General features: G+C 45.2%; 1 protein-coding gene across 5 annotated transcripts in view; it reads right to left on the reverse strand.

Annotated features, from left to right (window-relative positions):
* Positions 1 to 961: 961 nt before the first annotated feature.
* The window catches only part of LOC140459755 (cGMP-dependent protein kinase 1-like), an 88983-nt gene continuing 66463 nt past the window's right edge, over positions 962 to 23481 (reverse strand). For 2 of the 5 annotated variants that reach the window (XM_072554250.1, XM_072554252.1), the window contains 6 exons: positions 22957 to 23098; positions 11874 to 12037; positions 9690 to 9812; positions 6871 to 6933; positions 1781 to 1847; positions 962 to 1348 (listed from right to left, as the gene is read on the reverse strand). In XM_072554250.1, coding sequence (XP_072410351.1) covers positions 1250 to 1348; positions 1781 to 1847; positions 6871 to 6933; positions 9690 to 9812; positions 11874 to 12037; positions 22957 to 23098 — 658 coding nt within the window. In that variant the 3' untranslated portion in view covers positions 962 to 1249. Of the gene's footprint in view, positions 1349 to 1780; positions 1848 to 6870; positions 6934 to 9689; positions 9813 to 11873; positions 12038 to 17504; positions 17825 to 17855; positions 18508 to 22956; positions 23099 to 23481 lie in introns of those variants that run through there. The other 3 variants (XR_011953860.1, XM_072554253.1, XM_072554251.1) reach the window with 3 other exon arrangements.

A 23481-nucleotide genomic window follows, 5' to 3' on the forward strand; every position in this document is an offset into this window, starting at 1 on the left:
GTTGCATTGCCAATTGGAGTTTGTGCCAAATGAATCCAGAAGCTGTAAGTAGCAAGAACTTTATGCTGAAGGAAATGCTTATGTGCTGTTCACTATAAATCATTCACACACTACCAGTGCAGCTGTGTGCTCCTCCTGCAGGGGACTTAGCAATATAGAAACCAATCGTGAAAACTAGCTAACTTGTTTCACCTATGTTTCACCATGGCAAATGTGTTGCATCAGCTGTGCAACATCTGTATATGGCAGGCTGCTGAGAGCAGTTGAGAGGAAGAGGCCTATCCAGTTCCTTAATGTGGACTCTCAGGAGCTGCAGCCACATGCACTTGTTCCCGGAAATCTCCCTGATCTCCCATATCCTCCAAGAGAAGCATATCACTGTCCTATAACTGCCATACCTAGTGACTTCAGTCTGGACAGAAAGTTGAACTGAAGAGTCCACACTTGATCCTACTCAGTCACCTCACACCAACACCTCTTGAGCCAAGGTCCCAGCATTTCACAGAATGCTCCCTTGACCTTGCCAGGTCTCCTCTTCATCAAGCCATCTTTTTGTAGGTGGTGTGAGGAGGAAGGGAGGATGGGAAACACCAATGTTAGTGTTTCAGGTTTAGTGACACTCTTACACCAGGTTCTCGGTGACCTGCTGTACAGTTGTGATGACTGCACTACCATCACAGCTGTCAATCACATTAATGCCATCAATTGAAAAGCAACATCTTTATACAGTTTGCAGTGAGGGAGGCTGTTCAAAACAGTAGTCATTGTGGAAAAATAAAGCTCCACTCTCATTTTCTGCATATGCAGATTTTTGTTGGTGAGGGTGTGAGAGTAAATTCAAGGTCTTCATGAACCTTTAAAGGTGGCTCCAATAAATAAGTTATCTGGATTTTAAGGTTAAGGGGGGGAGGGAGAAGGACATTAGATTCCAGCTGAAAGAAGAAAATCTTTTTAATGCTGTTTAAGAAATGATCTGTTATGCTGAGGGACAAGATGAAATGCCATCGGGAGGGGTCGCGACTAAGAGAGCACATTGTTCGAAATGTCAAGTTTTGCTTTGGTTAATTAAGGCCCAAGACCAGCACCAGGACCCACACAACATGACTTTCCCCTTTTATTCTATTACAATAATGCTTAACATTTTTATTTACATCAAATTGACATGTCTCTTCCTAAGGTTTCAGCTTTGTGCTCACTCTTCAGTCCCGTTTGCACGTTTCTCTCCAGCTCCATGAGCAGTGGTCTGGATCTAAAACTCTACATCCCATCCAGAATCCTCATCGGGAGGTTCCTCCTCTTCTTCCTCTGGAAAGGTGTCAAAATTGCTGGTGTCCAGAGGTCCCGTCACCTGCAAAGGAGAAGTAAAGATTCTAACTTGCATTGGCAAATACTACTTTTGAGACGAAAAATAAAAAAGAAACAGCAGGACCAAGCAAGCTGCTTGATTGACAGTATCTTTCAAATGCCTTCCATCTGGAAGGTCAGGGGCAATAGCTACGTGGAAACACCACATGTGGAAGTTCACCTCACAGAGACAAGTAAATGCTGGCCTTGCCCAATGTTCCAAAACAGTTTTCACCTGAATTGTTTAAATAATATATTCAAGTTATCCAGAGCCATTGGGAAACAGAGTATTTTTAGTAATAGAGTAAGCAGAACAATTCCAGAGTGGGGTTCAGCCATCTGCAAGCATCAGCCTTTGAGTGACATACTGGATAAACTAGGTATGAAGGCAAACTGCATTTCCCAAACACTTCTCAACTCCAAAGGCATCACTTACACTAGGAATTATGGCTGCAGTCAGTGTTCCTTTCCTGAGCCCTTCAAAGTTAAAACCTTCAAACCACCTGCAAGAGAGAAAGGATGAAAAGTCACAGTGCTACTCCTCATAAACTGAGCTCTCTGTTAGTCTCAGAAGCTATCGTTCCACATTACATTAAAAACATATGCTTGTCCATTTCATTGGTCTGTTACTATCCTCATCTGTGAACTTGTGCCCTGTACGCAAGACCAATAGCAGCAACACTGACTTGGATCACAAAAGCTCCATTCTGACTGCTCTTTTTTGCTAATTCAGAACCCCATGTTTTTCACACCAGCTACTTCATCCCATAGACTTCAAATCTCACTGCTGCACCCATGACATCAGTTACCCTCGTTGGTGGGTGGGGCAGGAAGGAACAAGGTAGGACTGATTAAATTAAACTGCATTTACTTCAGTGCAAGAAGCCTAACAGGGAAGGCAGATGAAGTCAGGGCATGGCTAGGAACATGGGACTGGGATATCATAGCAATTACAGAAACATGGCTCAGGGATAGACAGGAGTGGTAGGTTAATGTTCCAGAATACAAATGCTATAGGAAGGATCGAAAAGGGGGCAGGGAGGAGGGGGAGTGGCATTTTGGCTGTACTTTAGGGAGGATATTCCTGAAAATACATCCAGGGAAGTTATTTAGGTGGAACTGAGAAATAAGAAAGGGATTATAGAGGGGGCATTATAGACTCTCTCATAGTCAGCGGGAAATTGAGGAACAAATTTGGAAGGAGGTTTCCGGCATCTGTAAGAATAATAGGGTGATTTTGGTAGGGGATTTTAACTTTCCTCATCAGAAAGATGTTGTGAAACTTGAAAAGGTTCAGAAAATGTTTTCAAGGATGTTGCCAGGGTTGGAGGATCTGAGTTATATGGAGAGGCTAAACAGGCTGGGGCTTTTTTCCCTGGAGCATTGGAGGCTGAGGGGTGACCTTAATGTGATTTATAAAATCATGAGGGGGCATGGATAGGATAAATAGACAAAGTATTTTCCCTGGGGTGGGGAATGCAGAACTAGAGGTTTGGATTGAGAAGGGAAAGATATCAAAAAAGACCTCAGGGGCAACCATTTCACGCAGAGGGTGGTGTGTGTATGGAATGAGCTGCCAGAGGATGTGGTGGAGGCTGGTACAATTGCAACATTTAAGAGGCATTTGGATGGGTATATGAATAGGAAGGGTTTGGAGGGATATCGGCCGGGTGCTGGCAGGTGGGACGAGATTGGGTTGGGATATCTGGTCAGCGTGGACAGATTGGACCAAAGAGTTTGTTTCCGTGCTGTACATCTCTATGACTGGCACTGCCATATTCAATTCTCTGATTCAGTTTGTGGATGTACCATCCAGAAAAGGTGCAAAATGTGACCTACTCTTCGGAAATAGGGCAGGGCAGGTGACTGGAGTGTCAGTGGGGAGCACTTTGGGGCCAGCGACCATAGTTCTCTTTGTTTTAAAATAGTGATGGAAAAGGATAGACCAGATCTAAAAGTTGGAGTCCTAAATTGGAGGAAGTCTAATTTTCACGGGATTAGACTAGAACTTTCAAAAGCTGACTGGGGGCAGGTGTTTGCAGGTAAAGGGACGGCTGGAAAATGAGATCATGAGAGTCCAGAGACAGTACATCCCTGTTAGGATGAAAGGAAAGGCTGGTAGGTATAGGGAATGCTGGATGACTAGAGAAATTGAGGTTTTGGTTAAGAAGAAGAAGGAAGCATCTGTCAGGTATAGACAGGAGAAATCCAGTGAATCCCTGGAAGAGTATAATGGCAGTAGGAGTACCTCAGAGTACAACACGATCTTCATCACTTGGACCAATGGGCTTAGGAGTGGCAGGTGGAGTTCAAATTAGATAAATGCGAGGTACTGCATTTTGCGATAGCAAATCAGAGCAGGACTTGTTCACTTCATGGATTGGCAAAAATGAGAACTGCAGATGCTCGAGATTAGAGTCGAGAATGTGGTGCTGGAAAAGCACAGCATCCAAGGTGCAGGAAAATTGACGTTTCGGGCAAAAGGAATGAGGCTGGGAATCTCAGGGATGGAGAGATAAATGGGAGGGGGTGTGGGGCTGGTTGGGGTGGGGAAGGGGGGGGGAAGGTAGCTGAGAGTGCAATTGGTGGATGGAGGTAGGAGTAAAGGTGATAAGTCGGAGAGGAGGGTGGAGCGGATAGGTGGGAAGGAGGGTGGACAGGTGGGACAAGGTCATGAGGGCGATGCTGAGCTGGCAGGTTGGAACTGGGAGAAGGTGGGGGAAGGGGAAATAAGGAAACTGGTGAAATCCACGTTGATTACATGGGGTTGGAGGGTCCGAGGCAGAGTCCAGGCATCGAGTGGTAAGGGAACTTTTCCCAAAGTCTGTGAAAGAGTCCCTGTGATGGACGTTAATTAGGCTGATTATCTTGTCACACAGTTGGTTTTCAGCAGTGCTCGAACATCCCCACTGGCAGAACCCCTATTTTGATGGAAGAATGACCCAGATTTTCTGCCAGTTGATCAGACAACTATTATTCCAGTGTGGATGAGATGTGTGGCTTGGGAAGCATTAATGTCCCTCTGGGCAATGCCTCTCCACAAAGAACCCTCTGAAAGTCTTCACTTAAATCAAAGAACTTGTACTAAACAGTCACTGAGGCAAAATTAGATGAGTAAATATGGAGAAAGTGAGGGCTGCAGATGCTGGAGATCAGAGTCAAAACGGTTGAGGTCCTGTCTCCCCGCTGTAGAGGAGATCATTAGAGGGCAACGACACAGTGTAAAGAAGAGGTGTTTCGATGTGTGGGAAAATGTCTGCCAGATGCAGAAGGATCATTTGGGGCCTTGGATTAAGATGAGGGGGGAGGTGTTGACACAGGTTTTTCACCTCTCATAGCAGCAGAAGGAGGTGCCAGGAATGGAGGATGGGTTGGTGGAGTGCATGGACCTAATGAGGGAGTCGGGGGGGGGGGAAATAGTCTCTGTGAAATGCACTCCTCCAATTCCCCACGCCTCCATCCTGGACTCTACCTCACCACCACCCACCCACCCCCCCCCCCGCCAACCCCTGCAGTCCTCACCGTCCATACCAGCTGTCAGGATGCAACACATCACCCTCTGCCATTTCTGCCACCGAAATCAGACCCCACCACCAGAGAAAGATTTCCCTCCCCACCCCTTTCAGCATTCCATAGAGACCATTTCCTCTGTGATTTCCTCATTAGGTCCATATCTGGCAGAGATTTTCCTGCACAAACACCTCATCTACTGTGTCCACTACTCTCGATGTGGTGTCCTCTACATCAGGGAGACAGGACGCTAAGTTGCAGAATGTTTCAGAGAACATCTCCAGGACACACACACTAAACAAGCCCTGTAACCACTTGAACTCTCCCTCCCAGTCCTGGGCCTCCTTCACTGCCAAATCATAGCCATCCGATGCTTGGACGAAGAACACCTCACCTTTTCCCAGATCTAACCCTCGAACTTGGCACTGTCCTCATGAACTGTCCTACTTATCCATCTTACTTCCCACCTATCCACTTCACCCTTTGCTCCAACCTATTACCGTTACCCCCACCTTCATCTACCTACCTTCCACGGCCCCCCCATCCCATTTATCTCCTGGACCTCCCCCGCAACATTCCTGATGAAGAGCTTATGCTGAAATGTTGACTCTCCTGTTCCTTGGATGCTGCCTGACTGGCTGTGCTTTTTTGACTATGAAATATGGAGTCTTACTCCAAAGTAGCTATGCAAGTGACCCCATGGTTGACTCTCTCAGACACCTCCCCACAGAACCTTGACTCCCTGTGTGTGGCCCATCTGCCCCAATTGCTGGATCCAATTCAACCCAGCCCAACATTCACTCTCACTGCTCTCACAGGACATGAAGGATCGTAAAGACTTACCTGGTCCCTTCACTACCCAGTACCCTGCCCACTTAAGACCCGAACAGCACACTTCACTTACTTATCACTTGACACCAACTATTAAAGTCTCTGTCGCGGCCTTTCAATATCAGAACCAGCAGCCATCTGGTGTGAAGACAGGACATGGTCTGCCTTCTCCCGACAATTCTGCATGGCCAGAGAACTGTCAAAAGTTTAGTACAGCTCCACCTTTCTCATGAACCCTTGATATGAATCTCTTGCAAATATGGAACACCGGTCTTTTGTGAAAAACAGGCACAGAAGCAAATTCCATGTGAATTGGCTGACTGTTGAAGACAGATTCAGAACACTCCAACAGTACCCCCTACCTTGTCCTTTGTCGCCACAAATGGATCCTTGGTTTTTGTTTATGTGAAAGACCTTTCAGTTTGCATTCACATTCACTAATTTATTCTCAAACTGTTTATTTGAACAATTTAAATGAGAGGTAATTGTTTCTATACTTACTTTCATTGTCTGCTGTATTTTGAACCGTGCAAATGCATTAAGCTTCTGTATCCTGGACAGTCCAGGGGGCCGAGAGTTAGGATCTTTTTTTATGCTCAAAAAGACAAGTGTTTACCAGAATAATCACCTCTTTGAAGTCTTCCTATTGTTTAATTACTGACGTAAGAGACATTTCCAAATTCCAGTCAACCCTCTCTGATGCTGGAATAGTTTACGATATGACCGATGCCATCACTTTTTCCTGCCCTCCCATTGCCTGGATAACGTGACGCGAAGAATGTTAAATTCCTAATAACTCATCTTCTATAAGCAATGTCTTTCTTAATACCGACTATATTGTACTCTGCAGTGCCAATGTGTGCCTGCAACTCAACAACATTATTTGTGCACTTTCCTCTGCACTTGATTTTTCCTGTTCCTGAAATATTCTTTGCAGACTGCTATCTGCCTGTTCCAACCTCAGCTCTGTTGATGTATAGACTCGCCTCCTTTAACACATCTCTTGATTTCCCCCAAAGCCCTGGGGGTTTGAAGCTCTCTTTGCTGTACCAGTTCTCCAGTGAGGCACTGGGAAGACTCGAGTGATTATTACCATCGACAATATGCATATTAATCTTTGCCCAACTTCTTCCTGCTCCGCACAACTCTGTAGTTCTGATTAGGAAGCACTGACATGCCACTTACTTGTGCTTCTGTATGTCTTTTACTCCATTTTTTTGGTTGCCTAGTCTCTCAGCAGGGTTGTCCCTATTGAGAAAAATGCAGAAAGGGTTAGATTACTTACAGTGTGGAAACGGGCCCTTTGGCCCAACAAGTCCACACCGACCCGCCGAAGTGTAACCCTCCCATTCCCTTACTTTTACCCTTTACCTAACACTACGGGCAATTTAGCATGGCCAATTCACCTGACGTGCACATCTTTGGACTGTGGGAGGAAACCGGAGCACCCGGAGGAAACCCACGCAGACACGGGGAGAATGTGCAAACTCCACACAAACTCCTGAGGCAGGAATTGAACCCGGGTCTCTGGCACTGTGAGGCAGCAGTGCTAACCACTGAATGACCTGAATGACCAGTTAGCTGAATGACCACACAGGGTGGAAGGGCATGGCACTTGATTTTACCAGAAAAGATCAGAAACACACTGGACTTTCAAGCTCATTGAGCTGCAAATTGCGATTGTACTCTTTTGAACCCATCCTCACTTCAGTGACTTCTCAAATTGCTCCATTTTTGCTCGTCAGGGTTAATTGTGTGAGGCGTTGTTGACCACTGCACTGCATCAGGCAGTACTGAACATGGATTCCTCAATCTGCTTGCAGGGCACAGAATTACTCTGTTCACCACACAAAATAAATCAAATCGCTGTTGAATCACACAATTGTCCCGCTTCATGTCAAGTTGGACAGTCAGCCAAGAATTAACTTGTTTGCTTAAAATGCTTCTCCTCCTCAGGAACCATTATTTGCTGTCTCACATGTAGAAAATGTTGCAGTACAGTACAAACTGTCACTTCAATTAAGATTTTAACTTGTTCCCAATGTCTAACATCTGGTTCGAACAGTGAGGGAGACGTGTGCTTTGGTCTCACTTTGAACTGAAATTTGAAGCTAAAAACATGAGCTTCCCCTCCCCAGTTGCATCTCCTGCTATCTACCTGAGAATGTAGAAGATTGCTCGTGCATGTCCTGTACATGAAAACAGGACAAATCCAGCCTGGCCAGTTAACACTAAGCTCAGTCTATTATTAATAAGGTGATGGAAGGTGTCATCAACAGTGCTTTCATGCAGCACCGACTCAGTGACACCCAGTTTGGCTTCTGCCAGAGCCACTCAGCTCCTGTCATCAGTGTAGCCTCGGTTCAAGCATGGACAAAAGTGCTAAATACCTGAGTGGTCAGTGACCTGAAGGCCACCTCTGAACAATGTTGTGCACAATGTTGAGCACCATTCATGACTCCTCAGATACTGAAACTGTCCATGTTCAATGCAACAAAATCTGAACAATATCCTGGCTTGGGCTGACAAGTAACACTCACAACACACAAATGCCAGACAATGGCCATCTCGAATAAGAGACAGTCTTACCACTCCCCTTGATATTTAATGGTGAATCCCCCACCATTAACATTCTTGGGGTTAGCATTGACCAGAAATTTAACTGGATTTAACACAAACACAGTGGCAACAAAAGCAGGTCAGAGGCTAGGAATACGGCAGTGAGTAACTCACCTCTTGCCTTTCCACCATCCACAAGGCACAAGTCAGGAGTCTGATGACATAGTCTCTACTTATGGATGTAAGTTTGTTCGTTGAGCTGTCAAGCTCGTTTTCAGATGTTTCCTCACCATACTAAGTAACATCATCAGTGAGCCTCTGGTGAAGCACTGGTGTTAGTGACCCACTTTCTATTGATGTGTTTAGGTTTCCTTGGGTTGATGACATCACTTCCTGTGGTGATGTCTCAGAGAAAAAGAACAGGAAATGACATCACCAACCCAAGGAAGCCCAAACACATAAATGGAAAGTGGGTCATTAACACCAGCACTTCACCAGAGGCTTATTGATGATGTTACCGAGAGTGGTGACGAAATGTCTGAAAACGAACCTTTCAGCTCAGCGAGCAAACTTACATCCAGAACATCAACCCGAGCTACAGATCTTCTCAAAACTCGCTAAGACCCTCTACTTGCCTGATTGGCATAGTTCTAACAACTCTGAAACCTTGATGCCATCCAGGACAAAGCATACACTCCATCCACCACCGATGCTCAGTCGCAGCAGTGTGTACCACCCTCAAGGTATAATCCAGAAATTCACCAAATATCCGAAGGCAAATTTCTGAACCCATGACCAATTCCATCCATAAGGACAAGGCAGCAGTAACCACCCCCTGCAAGTTCCCCATCAAGCCATGTACCAAATATATCGGCCGTTCCTTCACGGTCACTGGGTCAGAATCTTGGAATTCCCTCCCTGATGGCAGTGTGGGTCAACCCACAGCACGTGGACTGCAGCGGTTCATGAACACAGCTCACCGCCACCTTCTCAAGGGCGATTAGGAATGAGCCAATAAATGCTGGCCAGCCCGCGACATCCACATCCCAGAAATGAACAAAAAGAAATAACACCGACCCAAACAAATACATCTGAACACAACGGGGAGTGAAATGTAAAGGCTTCAGGCAGCATGAAATAACTAGGTGAATTCTAACCAGCGTTAGGTTCAGACTGCAACAGGAGTGAAAAAGCGTAGGTTTTCAGTGATTCCACATGGCTTTGCAATCAATAACTTTGACCCAGTTGGAGTGAGAGGTCTCCTTCTGTGAACACGGATTGAACTTGTGGGATTTTACATCGATGCCCGCCTTTGTGACATAGCGGCACCGATGCAATTCATTTCAACTCACACCGGCCCCCTCAGGATTCGAACTTTCCGAAAGCATGGCTTTCCACTTGGTCTTTGCCCACCGCGCCACTCGACAGGTCAGCCCGGCACTCACCTGCACAGCTTCTTGATGAGATTGCCCGCATTTTTGGTGATTTTCTTTGGGAACTCAACCATGTCAATCCCTCTCAGGATGATGTTGTACGTTTGCATCGGGTCAGAGCCAGAAAACGGAGGGCTGTGGAAACAAGACGTGGAGAATCTGACGCAGCTCCCACGATCGGCACCAGAACTGGCAGTTCCACATGTGGTGAAAGCATTAGAATCTGATTGAAAACGCAGGTTTCCCGGGGCTGGAGCCTTGTGCATGACAGCCTTCACCCCTTCAGACTGATTCAGAGGGGGCAGTAATTCTATTTAAAAAAGGAAACGTTTGCAGGATTCTGGGGTAACAGGGGAGTGGGGCTAACAGGAATAGCTCCTTCACGAAGGCTTGGCACAGGCAATAATGGGCTGAATGGCTTCCTCACAGCTGTGATGATGGAATTGCCCGGCACCAGATCTAACCTGGTCCGTGTGGAAAACCACGAGCCGTGGCAGACCCAGAGTGGGTATAGTGTCAGACAAAGGAAAATGGGATCCCACTCTGCTCTGGTGGATTAATGAACTGTCCAATCTCGCTGAATACCAACTGGGAACTCCTGTCAAAACAGAAACGGTCTCTCACAGGGTTTTTAAAATACTGTGGATCCAAATTTAAAACCAGAAAGTGCCCGGGTTTCAAATATGAGAGACGCTGGGTTGGAAACCCTTCTCTCCACAAGTCCTGGAAAATCCGCAAGTTTACAGTGCTTTCAGTTTTTGTGGCACAGGATCAAACCTGCCTCCAATAATGTCGGGCGAATAATCTCCAGGATTCGTGGAGTGGTCATTGGAATTGTCCCCAGCAACACTTCTGGCCTCTACAGGAAAAACCCAGGACAAGAACTGTGAGAAGGTGCCAAATCCAAATCGACAAACAATTAAGATAAAGCACACCTCAATTTTTGTCGATCAACTAACTCTGTGCAGAGCTGAGTGTTTTGTGAAACATCATGTCCTGTGGGAGACACCCAGTCATTAGCACAGCATCAGACCACCAGCTAAAGGCCTCACCGTTTAGATGTGTCACTGTGTTCTGAGTCACATAGACCTGAACTAAAACAAAGTTCAATCCCCAGACTTGCTGTGCTTGCAACTCCGAGCACCCCCAGGACGAGACAAAGGAAAAACATTTCAGCATGGATCCTACCTCTAACCCCTGACCAGTACCACCTCCTGGGTGTCTGCTTCATTGACCTTAAATGAAGACTCAGTCAATTCCTGGTTTAATTGCTGCCTGACTCTCTGACAAGAGTCGAGAGTGTGGTGCTGGAAAGGCACAGCAGGTCAGGCAGCATCTGAGGAGCAGGAGAATCGACGTTTGGGGGCATCAGGAATTCCTGAAGAAGGACTCATGCCCGAAACATTGAATCTCCTGCTCCTCGGATGCTGCCTGACCTGCTGTGCTTTTCCAGCACCACACTCTCGACTCTGATCTCCAGCATCTGCTGTCCTCACTTTCTCCTCCCTGACTCACTGGCACGGGCCACGCAGAGACATGGGTTAAGTTCACAGGTTGCTGCCCTGGTTCACATCAGTGCGCGTACAGGAGAGTTAGGCCGTAAAGACATCGGAGCAGAAATTAGACCATTCTGCCCGTCAGATCTGCTCTGCTGGTCAATCAAGGCTGACAGGTTTCTCAACCCCATTTTCTACTTTCTCCCCGTAATCTTTGATCTTTGGCAATCATGACTTTATGTGTCGCTGTTTTAAATATAGTCAAGGACCTGGCCTCCGCAACCTTCTGTGGAAGTGAATTCCATAGATTCACCACTCTCTGGCTGAAGAGATTTCTCTTATCTCTGTTCCAAAGGGTCTAAGTCTGTGCCCTCGGGTTCCAATCTCTCCCACCAATTGAAACATCTTCCCTCTACTCTGTCCAGGCTATTCAGTATTCTGTACGTTTCAATGAGATCCCCCTCATCCTTCTAAACTCCATCGAGTATAGACCCGGAATCCTCAAACATTCCTCATATGTTACGCCTTTCTTTCCTCTGATCATTCCCGGGCATCTCCTCTGGATTGGACCCAGGGTTAATAAATCTTTCTTGGCTGAGGTGTGGGGCCCAAGGTCACACTGTCGTCAGTTCTCAGGTCATTATCTTAGGTGACACAGGGGGTAAACTGAATTATAAAAACACAACCCACAGTCACTCACCTGCCAGTCAGAAGCTCATACATTAGGATACCCAAGGACCAGTAATCCGCAGAGCTGTCGTGACCTTTGTTGAGGATGATCTCGGGGGCAACATACTCAGGGGTTCCACAGAAAGTCCAGGTCTTCTTCCCAAATCCGATTCTCTTAGCAAAGCCAAAATCCACCTAATTTGTGACAACACCAATTAATCATTTGACCCACTGTACTGTGCGCACTGTCCTACTCATTTCGGAACATGTTGAATGGAGCTTTAGGAACAGGCCCTTATGCTGTGAAGGCAGAAGTGAGGACTGCAGATACTGGACATTAGAGTCAAGAGTCGTGCTGGCAAAGCACAGCAGGTCAGGCAGCATCCGAGGAGCAGGAAGATCCCATCATCAGGAATCGTCAGGACAAGGTCAAGCTCATGCCACCAACTAAAGGCTTCACATTTCAGATGTGCCACTGTGTTCGGTGGTTCTGAGTCACACAGACCTGGACTAAAACAAAGTTCAATCCCCAGACTTGCTGCACTTGTAGCTCCTAGCACCCCCCAGGACTAGACAGAGGAAAACCATTCAGGCATGGATCCTACCTCTCACCCCTGACCAGTGCCACCTCTTGCATGTTTGTTTCATTGACGTGAAATGAAGATTCAACGAGTTCCTGTTTTAATTGATGCCTGACTCACTGACAACAGTTGAGAGTGTCGTGTTATTATGAATCAGACTGAAACCCCCCGCCCCCAAAAATATATCAAGATAGGCTCGACCCTAACTCTTGCCGATTTTACAGGTGACTCTGAGGCGTTGCGTTCCGGAAGCAATTCGATTGGCCAGACTACTCGATTTCAAGCAAAACAAACTTGTATTTTACAGAACAGTTTTAAAAAAGACTAAATAAGAATAAAACAATGAGCTTAATTCTACCTCTATTGAAATGCTTAACAAAAATATCCATATGTGTTCCAATATAGTAATGTCCCTCCCTTGGCAGAGACAAATTCACTAAAATGGATTATCTCATGTGCAATTCTAGCAGCAGGAAGAGAACTCCAGCTTTGAGCGGTAACAAAGAGGAATAAGAGTGTCCACATCAAGCTTCAATACCCTAGCAACTGCAGAAAGCTAAAACTAAAAACCCTGCTTCTGTGGAAACTTGGCCCCACCCATTCAGGCTGCTTCTATTGTTCAAACTTGGGGAAAAAAACCAAGGCCTCACAAACATTTTATTGGCTTTGAGCAGACCACTCAGCACCTCTGTCTTATTCTTTCTTCAAAAAACAAGGACAAAATACACCTCTTAAAGCTACAGTATCGTCATACTTCAGCTCACCACATCTATGCTGACCATGATAAGACCGTAAAGTATAAGAGAAGAAAGTAGGCAAATGGCCCATCGAGTCTGCTCCACCATTCAAATATGGCTGCTAAATTTCTCAACCCCATTCTCCTGCTTTCTCCCCATAACCCTTGATCCTCAAGAATCTATCTACCTCAATCTTAAATATACTCAATGACGTGGCCTCTACAGCTTTCTGTGGCAAACAATTCCATAGATTCACCACTCTCTGGCTGAAAATGTTTCTCCTTATCTTTGTTCTCAAAGGTCTTCCCTTTACTCGAAGGCTGTGCCCTTGAGTCCCAGTCTCTCCTCGTAATGGAAACATCTTCCCAATATCTACTGTGCCCAGGCCATTCAGTATTTTGTATGTTTCAATTAGATCCCCCTCATCCTTCTCAACTCCATACAGTATAAACCCAGAGATCTTAAATGTTCCTCATATATTAAGCTTTTCATTCCTGGGACTATTCTCATAAACTTCCTGTGAACACGCTCCAGGGCAAGTACATCCTTCCTGAGACATGGGGCCCAAAGCTGTGCACAATACTCCAAACATGGTCTGACCAGAGCATCATACAGCCTCAGAAGGACATCCCTGCTTTTATATTCAAATCCTATCAAAATACATGCCATCATTGCATTTGCCGTCCTCACTACTGACTCAACCTGCAAGTTTACTGGGAGAGAATCCTGGACTAGAACTCTCAAGTCTCTTTGCACTTCAGACTTCTGAATTTTCTCCCCATTTAGAAAATAGTCCATGTCTCTGTTCTTCCTATCAAAGTTTCGTACGTTGTATTCCAACTGCCACTTCTTTGCCCACTCTCCTAACCTGTCCAAATCCTTCTGCAGCCTCCTCAATGCTACCTATCCCTCCACCTATCTTTGCATCGTCTGCAAACTGAGCCAGAATGCCCTCAGTTCCTTCATCTCGATAGCTAATGTAGAAAGTGAAAAGTTGTGGTCCCAACACTGAGCCTGGTGGAACACCACTTGTTACCAGCTGCCATCCTGAGAAGGACCCTTCTATCCCCACTACCTGCTTTCTCCCAGACAGCGAAGCTTCTATCCACGCCAGCACCTTGTCTCTGACACCATGGGCCCATATCTTAGTCAGTCGCCTCCTGTGCGGCACCTTGTCAAAGGCCTTCATGAAGTCCGGAGAGAGAACATCCATTGGTCCTCCCTGGTCTAACCTGCATGTTATATCCTCAAAAGAATTCTAACAGATTTGTCAGGCATGATGCCAAACTAAACTAATCCCATCTGTCTACACATGGTGTGTATCCCTCTAATCTGATGGTAGATCTGTCTAAATGCCTCTTAAACCTTGCTATCATATATGCTTCTGCCACTTCCCCTGCCAGCGCATTCCAGAAAATTACCACCCTCTTTGTAAAAACACTTGCCTCACAAATCTCTTTTTAAATTTCCCCTCTAACCTTAAACCTATGCCTCCTAATATTTGACATTTATAGCCTGGGAAAGACACACTGACTATCCTCCCATCTTTCGATCTTATTGACTTCTATCACGTCGACCTTCAGTCTCCGATTCCCTATTAAGAACGGTTCACGTTTACCCGATCTCACCAAGAGCTAACACTCCAATCCGGCCAACCTGCTGTGAAAACCTCTTTTGCACCCTCTCCAAAGCCTCCACGTCCCTCCTAGAATGTGGTGAACAGAACTGCATGCAGTACTCCCACTGAAGTTTACTACAGCTGCAACATGAATTCCCAACTTTTATCCTCAATGACCCAACCCTGTGTTGATCCACTTGTGTTGCCACACACAGGGAGCTGTGGACTTGCACTCCAAGATTTCTCTGTCCCTCGATGCTCCTAAGGGTCCTGCCATTTACTTTCCTCTTGCATTTGATCTCCCAGAATGCATCACCTCTCACTTGTCCAGATTGAACTCCATCTACCCTTTCTCCACCCAACTTTCCAACTGATCTCGATTAGATTAGATTAGATTAGATTCCCTACAGTGTGGATACAGGCCCTTCGGCCCAACACGTCCACACCGGCCCTCCGAAGAGCAACCCATCCAGACCCAGTCCCCTACATTTACCCCTTCACCTAACACTATGGGCAATTTAGCGTGGCCAATTCACCCTAACCTGCACATTTTTGGACTGTGGGAGGAAACTGGAGCACCCGGAGGAAACCCACGCAGACACGGGGGAGAATGTGCAAACTCCACACAGACAGTTGCCCGAGGTGGGAATTGAACCCGGGTCCCTGGCGCTGTGAGGCAGCAGTGCTCACCACTGTGCCACCCCAATCTGCATCCTGCTGTAGCCTTCGTTAATCTTTCTCACTCTCCACGACTCCAGCAGTTCTCATGTTCACCAGTGTCCAGTGTTTCTAGTCAAAAAGAAAGTTTAACTGCTCTGTTTGTCAGCAGCTGAAAGCTTAATAGGAAAAGCCATTTCAACAAACCCAGTCAGAAATCTTACATGATGTGGCTCCAGTTTTCATGTGAGGACACAAACTCTCTGTTAGTACTGATCTTACCAATGACTAGTTGAACATCTGTTATAGCTATCCAATTACTTTTCAGAAATCTGTCAGAAGTGATAAAAAAATGTTAGATTCTGCAATTTTGTCTTCAGGGGAAATTCCTAGTGTGTTCGTTTTCATATTCTCAACTGCCAGATACAAGCCCTGTACCTAAAGTCAGTTTTAACTACATAAACGTTCGGCTGAATTATCTCGTTTTAGATCCCAGCACACGCTGTTTTAACTTTTCAAGTGTTAAGACTTCTATAGGGAAGGAGCTACTGAATTACCTCACCATCCCACCGTTTCTATCCAAGATTGGATGAGGATTTGAGAACCAAATGCCAGGAATTTAAGGTGAATGACAAAAGAACCAGAGTGAGCATAAGAGAAATAACGTTGATGTAATAAGCAATTCAGATCTATATTGCAATATCGGAGAGTGACAGAGGCAGATTCAATGATAGTCTCCTAACTTTGTATGTACCTAACCAGAGGAACAACAGGAAGGGGTATGGGATTAATATTGTTCTTCTCTAAGAAGGACCTACTTCTGCTATATTTATTGTACTTAGACCACAAGCATTAGGACCAAGAATAGGCCCTTCAGCTCTTTGAGACTGCACCACCATTCAATAGGATCATTGCTGATCCAATATTCCCCAATCCACTGTCCTACCTTTCCCCCATAATCCCTGATTCCCTATTCATCAAGAATCTTACAGGACCCTTAACTATACAAAAGGACTCTGCCCCCACAGCTCTCTGTGGCAAGGAGTTCCAAAGGCTCTCAACTCTGTGAAAGAAGAAATTCCTCCTCACCTCGGTCTTAAATTGGCACCCCTTTATTCTGATACGGTGCCTTCTGGTACCAGACTCTCTCATGAGGGGAAACATCCTCTCCGAATTTATCCTGTCAAGCCCCTTAAGAATCTGATACATGTTCAGGAGGTCACTTGTTATTGGTCAAAATTCGAATGAGTCAACTCTGAACCTGTTTAGCTTTTGCTCATAAGACAATCGCTCCACACCAGGAATCATCCGAGTGAACCCTCTCTGAACTCCCTCCAATGAAATAATATCGTTCCTTAAATAACAGCTCACAGTACCCCGGATGCAGTTGCAGTAAGACTTCCCTACTCTTACACTCCAACGTCCTTGAATTAAGGACTAAAATTCCATTAGCCCTCCTGATTACCTTCTCCCAGCTAATTCTCGACACTTGTTATCAGAGATCGAAGACAATGTTCTCTTCTCCATCCATGTCTAGATGTGTGCGCTTCGGGTGTGTATGCACTCACAATGTATCTTATTTTGTGGCAACCTGATTAATTTTTATTTGCACTCGAGATTCCCACACAGCAAGTTCCCTGAACTGATTGTCCTCGAAGATTGTTGAATGCACCTTCTCTCTCAAGTAAGGCAGTGCTGGAAAGCTCAATGGATCACGCAGCATCTGTGCATAGAGAAACAGTTTCAGGTCGATGACCTGTGTTCTGAGCTAACACAGAACCATAGAAAATAGGGGCAGGAATAGGCCATACAGCCCTTCGAGTCCACACCGCCATTTAATATGATCATGGTTGAACATGCAATCTGAGTATCCCATCCTGCTTTCTCTCCACCCCCACCCCCCACCTCCCCCCACCTACTTCAATCCCTTTAGCCACCAGGGCCACATCCATCTCCCTCTTGAATATATCTAGTGACCTGGTCCCAACAGCTTCCTCCAGGAGAGAATTCCACAGGTTCACAACTATGAGTGAAGAAATTCTTCCTCATCTCAGTCCTGAACAGCTTACCTGTTGTTCTTCGACCGTGACCCCTAATTCTGGACTTCCCCAACATCAAGAACATTCTTCCCGCGTCTTGTCTGTCCAGTTCCATCAGGATTTCATATGTTTCTGTGTGATTCCCCTTCTCGTTCTAAATTCCCGTGAGTACAAGCCCAGTTGATCCAGTCTTTCTTCATATATCAGTCCTGCCGTCCCAGAGATCAGTTTGGTGAACCTTCTCTGAATTCCCTCAGCAGCAACAATGTGTCCCCCTCCCCCGGCTCAGACTTGAAGACCAAAACTTGCTGACAATACTCAAGGTACGGCCTCATCAAGACCCTGGATAACTGCAGCAAAAACAAGCTTTGACAGATGAAGGGAAAAAAAAACAACAAAGGGAGGGGGTGGAATGCATAAGAGATTATGTGAGAAAAATATGTCAACAGTGGGAGGCAAAAGGAGAGGAGCAAAGGTGCAAATAAATAAAGAAAAATGAGTCTTCAAAGTGGTCCAACAGGAAAACTGAAATGGACAAAGTCGTTGTGACCTGGAATAGTTGGAACTCATTGTCTATTTCCAAAGATGAGGTGCTGGAGACCAAAAACAGAGAGGTCAGATTGGGACGAGAGTCCAGGACAAACATGATAAAATGCCCAGAGTCTCAGTGTCAGGCTTGCAACCTGAAAAAGCATTCTGCAAAGCAGTCATCCAACCCAGTCATGCTGGGTTTCCCTCCTGTTCTCATCCCGGACTCTTTGTTTGGAAGTTGATCGATGACTAACACTTCCCCATTCCTGTGAAACATCGACCTGAAGCTTTAACTCTGTTTCTCTATCTCAGATACTCATGACCTGACCAATATTTTCATCAATCGCACTGCTCAGTTCCCACCCGTCTTCCGCCCAGCAGGTTTAAGTGTGGAGCAGCTGAAGCAAACAGCTGAACAGAAGGTGCAGCCAGACTTGCCGAGTTTTAACTCCACATTGAAGAGGCTCCTAAAGTTTGGTTCAAACGCAAAAGGACTTCGCCCCTGCAAATAATAAATGAAACAAAATATCTAAATATTGGGATGTCACTGACTTTATCTTTTAATGTTCACATTACTGATAGTATATATTTTCTAATCAACCTGTTGAGGGATGATATTCCACATCTCTGGAGTAGTGGGACTTGAATGTGGAAGTCCTGACTCAGAGATAGGGATGCTGCCACTGCATCACAACAACCCCATACATATATATTGTATTTTCGTTTATGCTGATGTTACACTAACTGTGGAACTCTTTACAGCTGACAGCTGCTGAAGTTGTGATAATGATGCATATTCAAGGCTGAGGCTGATCGCTTTGTCATCAGTAAGGGAACGTCGGGCTCCAAGATAAAAACAGGCAAGTGAAATTGAGGATGATCAGACAGCTCTGAATGGGAGAGAAGACTCGACAGGCTGAACAACCTCCTTCAGCTTCCTATTTTCTGCTCCCCGACAAATAGCCTTAAGACTACGTTATTGTTCATGGTGTCCTCCTCTGTCACCTTACTCAGGTGATCGCAGTTGGGAAAATCACCCTCCGAATTATCATGGCTAACTAGATAGATTAGCCACTTATTGAAATAGGAAGACTTAATACTAATTTAATCAAATGGTCATTTGATCCAAAGGGATTAGTAATCGCTGGATGCACAGGCATCACATTGCTCTGAAGACAATTCTCCCAGTCTTAGTTCTAAAATGCTATCTCTCTGTGCTGAGATTCGACCCCTCATTCTTGACAAAACAGTCGAGGAAAAAAAGCCACTTGCCAATACTCTGATCAAGTGTCCTCAGGCTGTTGGATGGTTGAATGGGATCATCACTCAGTCCCCTATACTCCAGAGAGGAGAAGCCCCATTCTACCAGTTCATCTTCTCACAACAGCCTTCTAGTCCCAGTGGTCAGTTGATGGAATCTCTATTGCAATCCCTAAGACAAATATATCCGACCTTGGGACTAAAAATACACACAACACTCTTAAAGTCCTTTGAGCATCAACACTTAATCAGACTGTTTAGTAACATTGCTTTTCTATTCTTCCTACAGAAGTGAACACTTTGTTTAAGACGACCATTAGGTACAGGAACTGAAGGAAGCCATTCAGCCTGCCAAGCCTGCACCACTGTTCGATGAGACCATAGCTGATCTGATCATTCTCAACTCCACTTTCCTGCCTTGACCTCCTAGTCCCAGATTCCCTTCCTAATTAGACATCTGTCTAAGTCAGCCTTGAATATACTTCACAGATTATCTCATATTCCTGATCGGAGTTGAAGGTATGTACTGTCCCTTTAAGAAAGATTGAATACTGTTCTGAACTGAAACCTTACAAGCACCTGTATGATATGACTAGATGGCAGTCTTAAAGTGTACTGGAAAATTGAAAATATGTAACATTTGGCTGTGAAATAGATACCTGTGTTGGTTGCTGTTTTGACAACAACTCTAATTTAACCAGTTTAAATTATGCCCCAGGATACTAAAACCCAGTTGTGTTTGAATTTATTGTTTTACCAACTTCGAATCAATGAGACGATCTAATGTTGGGGATATAACAAGGCAGGCATTTTGAAAATCAGACAGAGCAACTGTGCCGTCAACACAGATCCAAAAAATTAGGAAACACTCTTTATCAAAAAGGTATCTTTTCATGTGAAACATATCCGCAGTAAAAAGAAAGTCGACGATCCAGGAAGATCTTCAGCCGGAAGACGACAGACACTGAAGACAACAGCCGCCATGTGGTTTTGAAATTAAGTTGACATAATTTTAGTAAGTGTCTTACTGGAACAGCATATTGTCATAGAGCTGGAGGCAGGAGATAAGCAGTTAAGAGAGAGGGGGTCAAGAGTTGTGAATAGTTGTTGTTTAACATTTAGAGTAACTCTGTTCACATTTAGAGTTGAAGAATGAATTGATATTATTTTCTGTGAACAGTGGAATTTGGGAGTTCTCTGTCACTCATATTTTAACAGATTATGAGGCAAGGTAAGCGTTTCTGGGTGTCTGGTTTAATTCACAGAAGGGTTCATCGCTGTGTCATAACAGTTCCCATAATATCTAAACTGTCATATTCTTTCCTGCTGAACTTCATCAATATACCTTACAGACACCTTACAAAGGCAAGTATCACCAAACTGGTGCATTCAGTCCTTCGTCTAAGTAATGGAAACACACCGTAAATAGCCAAGGTTCCAGCATTGATCTTTTTACCTGAAAATGACTCATTTATTCTAATAATTTTGTTTTATGACCTTCAATCAATCCTTAATTTTTGGAAGTGTATTACGTCTAAGTGCATGAACTCTTGTGAAACAACCTTTAGTGTCGTGGCCTGGGATGACATGGTGACTCAGTGGCTAGCAATGCTTTTTGTTAGCATCTGGGACATTGTTCAAGTCCAACCTTGGGTGACTGTTTAAGTGGTGCCACTGTTTAAGAAGGGCGGTAAGGACAAGTCAGGGAACTCTAGACCAGTGAGCCTGACCTCGGTGGTGGGCAAGTTGTTGGAGGGAATCCTGAGGGAAAGGATGAACATGTGTTTGGAAAGGCAAGGACTGATTAGGGGTAGTCAACATGGCTTTGTGCGTGGGAAATCATGACTCACAAACTTGATTGAGTTTCTTGAAAAAGTAACAAAGAAGATTGATGAGGGCAGAGCAGTAGATGTGATCTATATGGACTTCAGTAAGGTGTTCAACAAGGTTCCCCATGGGAGACTGATTAGCAAGGTTAGATCTCATGGAATACAGGGAGAACTAGCCATTTGGATACAGAACTGGCTCAAAGGTTGATAACAGAGGGTGGTGGTGGAGGGTTGTTTTTCAGAGTGGAGGCCTGTGACCAGTGGAGTGCCACAAGGATCGGTGCTGGGTCCTCTATTTTTTGCCATTTACATAAATGATTTGGATGTGAGCCTAAGAGGTACAGTTAGTAAGTTTGCAGATGACACCAAAATTGGAGGTGTAGTGGACAACGAAAAAGGTTAGCTCAGATTACATCAGGATCTGGACCAGCCAATGGGCTGGGAAATGGCAGTTGGAGTTTAATTCAGATAAATGTGAGGTGCTGCATTTTGGGAAAGCAAATCTTAGCAGGACTTAAACACTTTATGTAAGGTCCTGGGGAGTGTTGCTGAACAAAGGGACCTTGGAGTGCAGGTTCATAGCTCCTTGAAAGTGGAGTCGCAGGTAGATAGGATAGTGAATAAGGCGTTTGGTATGCTTTCCTTTATTGGTCAGAGTATTGAGTACAGGAGTTGGGAGGTCATGTTGCGGCTGTACAGGACAAGGATTAGGCCACTGTTGGAATATTGCATGCAATTCTGGTCTCCTTCCTATCAGAAAGATGTTGTGAAACTTGAAAGGGTTCAGAAATGATTTACAAGGATGTTGTCAGGGTTGGAGGATTTGAGCTACAGGGAGAGGCTGAACAGGCTGGGGCTGTTTTCCCTGGAGCGTCGGAGGCTGAAGGGTGACCTTATAGAGGTTTATAAAATCATGAGGGGGCTTGGAAAGGATAAATAGACAAAGTCTTTTCCCTGGGATCGGGGAGTCCAGAACTAGAGGGGCATAGGTTTAGGATGAGAGGGGAAAGAGAACTAAAGGAGCAACTTTTTCACACAGAGAGTGGTACGTGTATGGAATGAGCTGCCAGAGGAAGTGGTGGAGGCTGGTACAATTGCAACATTTAAAAGGCATTTGGATGGGGATATGAATAGGAAGGGTTTGGAGGGATATGGGCCGGGTGCTGGCAGGTGGGACTAGATTGGGTTGGGATATCTGTTCGGCATGGACGGGTTGGACCAAAGGGTCTGTTTCCATGCTGTCCATCTCTATGTCTGTCTATGACTCTATGACTGTGTGGAGTTTGCACGTTCTCAGTGTTGGTGTGGGTTTCCACTGGGTGCTCTGGTTTCTTTTGATTATCCAAAGATGTGCAGTTTAGGTGAAATGGCCATGCTATATTGCCCGTAGTGTCCAGGGATGTGTAGGTTAACAGGTTAGTCATGGGAAATGTTTCTGGTCTTGCTTTGCAGGTTTCTAAAGTTCTCAGATTATCATCCTCCTTGGTAACATTATACTTTCCAACCAAGCTCTTCAGCCGCCCCCAGTAAAGGGCTCAGTCTGTGCTGTTGGTTCATTCATGGACCATGACAATTGAATTTCTCCCTTTCCTCCTCCAAGCTCTTTTCTAAGTGTGAAGGGATGTCCTTAACCCTGACACTGACCGGACAATATGCCTTTCGGAATCCCAGTCACAGTGGAAAAGAACAGTCTGATTATACCATTTCCTATCTGTGCCACAACCTTTGTCACTCCATCTACCTGCATGGTGTCCTGTAACTCAGTATCACCCACTCAGATTCTAAGTTTCTCCTACCTTCTGGATAAGCTCCTTTGCCACTGCATCCTACATCCCCATACCTCCCTGCGGTACAGTGCTTACCAGCTTAGCATAACCTCTGTGGTTGAGAATGATGTTCTCTGGCTTCAAATCTCTGTAAATGACTCCCTTGCTGTGTAAATAGGCAAAAGCCTCCAGCACACAGGCAGTGTAGAATCGTGTAACGGCATCATCGAATGAGCCCCTGTAATGTACCACAACAGAAAAAAAAAGTCTCAACTCAGACCTTTGGTGTCTCAAAGGAACAGCAAGCATTTGACCAAACCCCAGGTTCTCAGGCAGATTTAAGCCAAGAGGGAGTTGCCAAGTGCTTTTTTGAACATTCATTAAGTTCTTGTCAAGCATATGAAAAAGGAACAAGAATAGAATGCAGTGCTTTCTCAGCCTGCTCTCCAGTTTGATAGGTTGCACTAATTTTAACCTCAGCTCTCCATTCCTGCATATCCTTGATAATCCTTCATCCCTCTTGGTCATCAAGAATATATCTCCCTCTGCTTTAAAAGTATTTACAGATTCCACGCCTGCCACCTTTTGAGCAAAGTAATCACAAATACTCTCAGAGAAAGG

The sequence above is a fragment of the Chiloscyllium punctatum genome, chromosome 35 (assembly GCF_047496795.1).
Source record: "Chiloscyllium punctatum isolate Juve2018m chromosome 35, sChiPun1.3, whole genome shotgun sequence".
Lineage (NCBI taxonomy): Eukaryota > Metazoa > Chordata > Chondrichthyes > Orectolobiformes > Hemiscylliidae > Chiloscyllium > Chiloscyllium punctatum.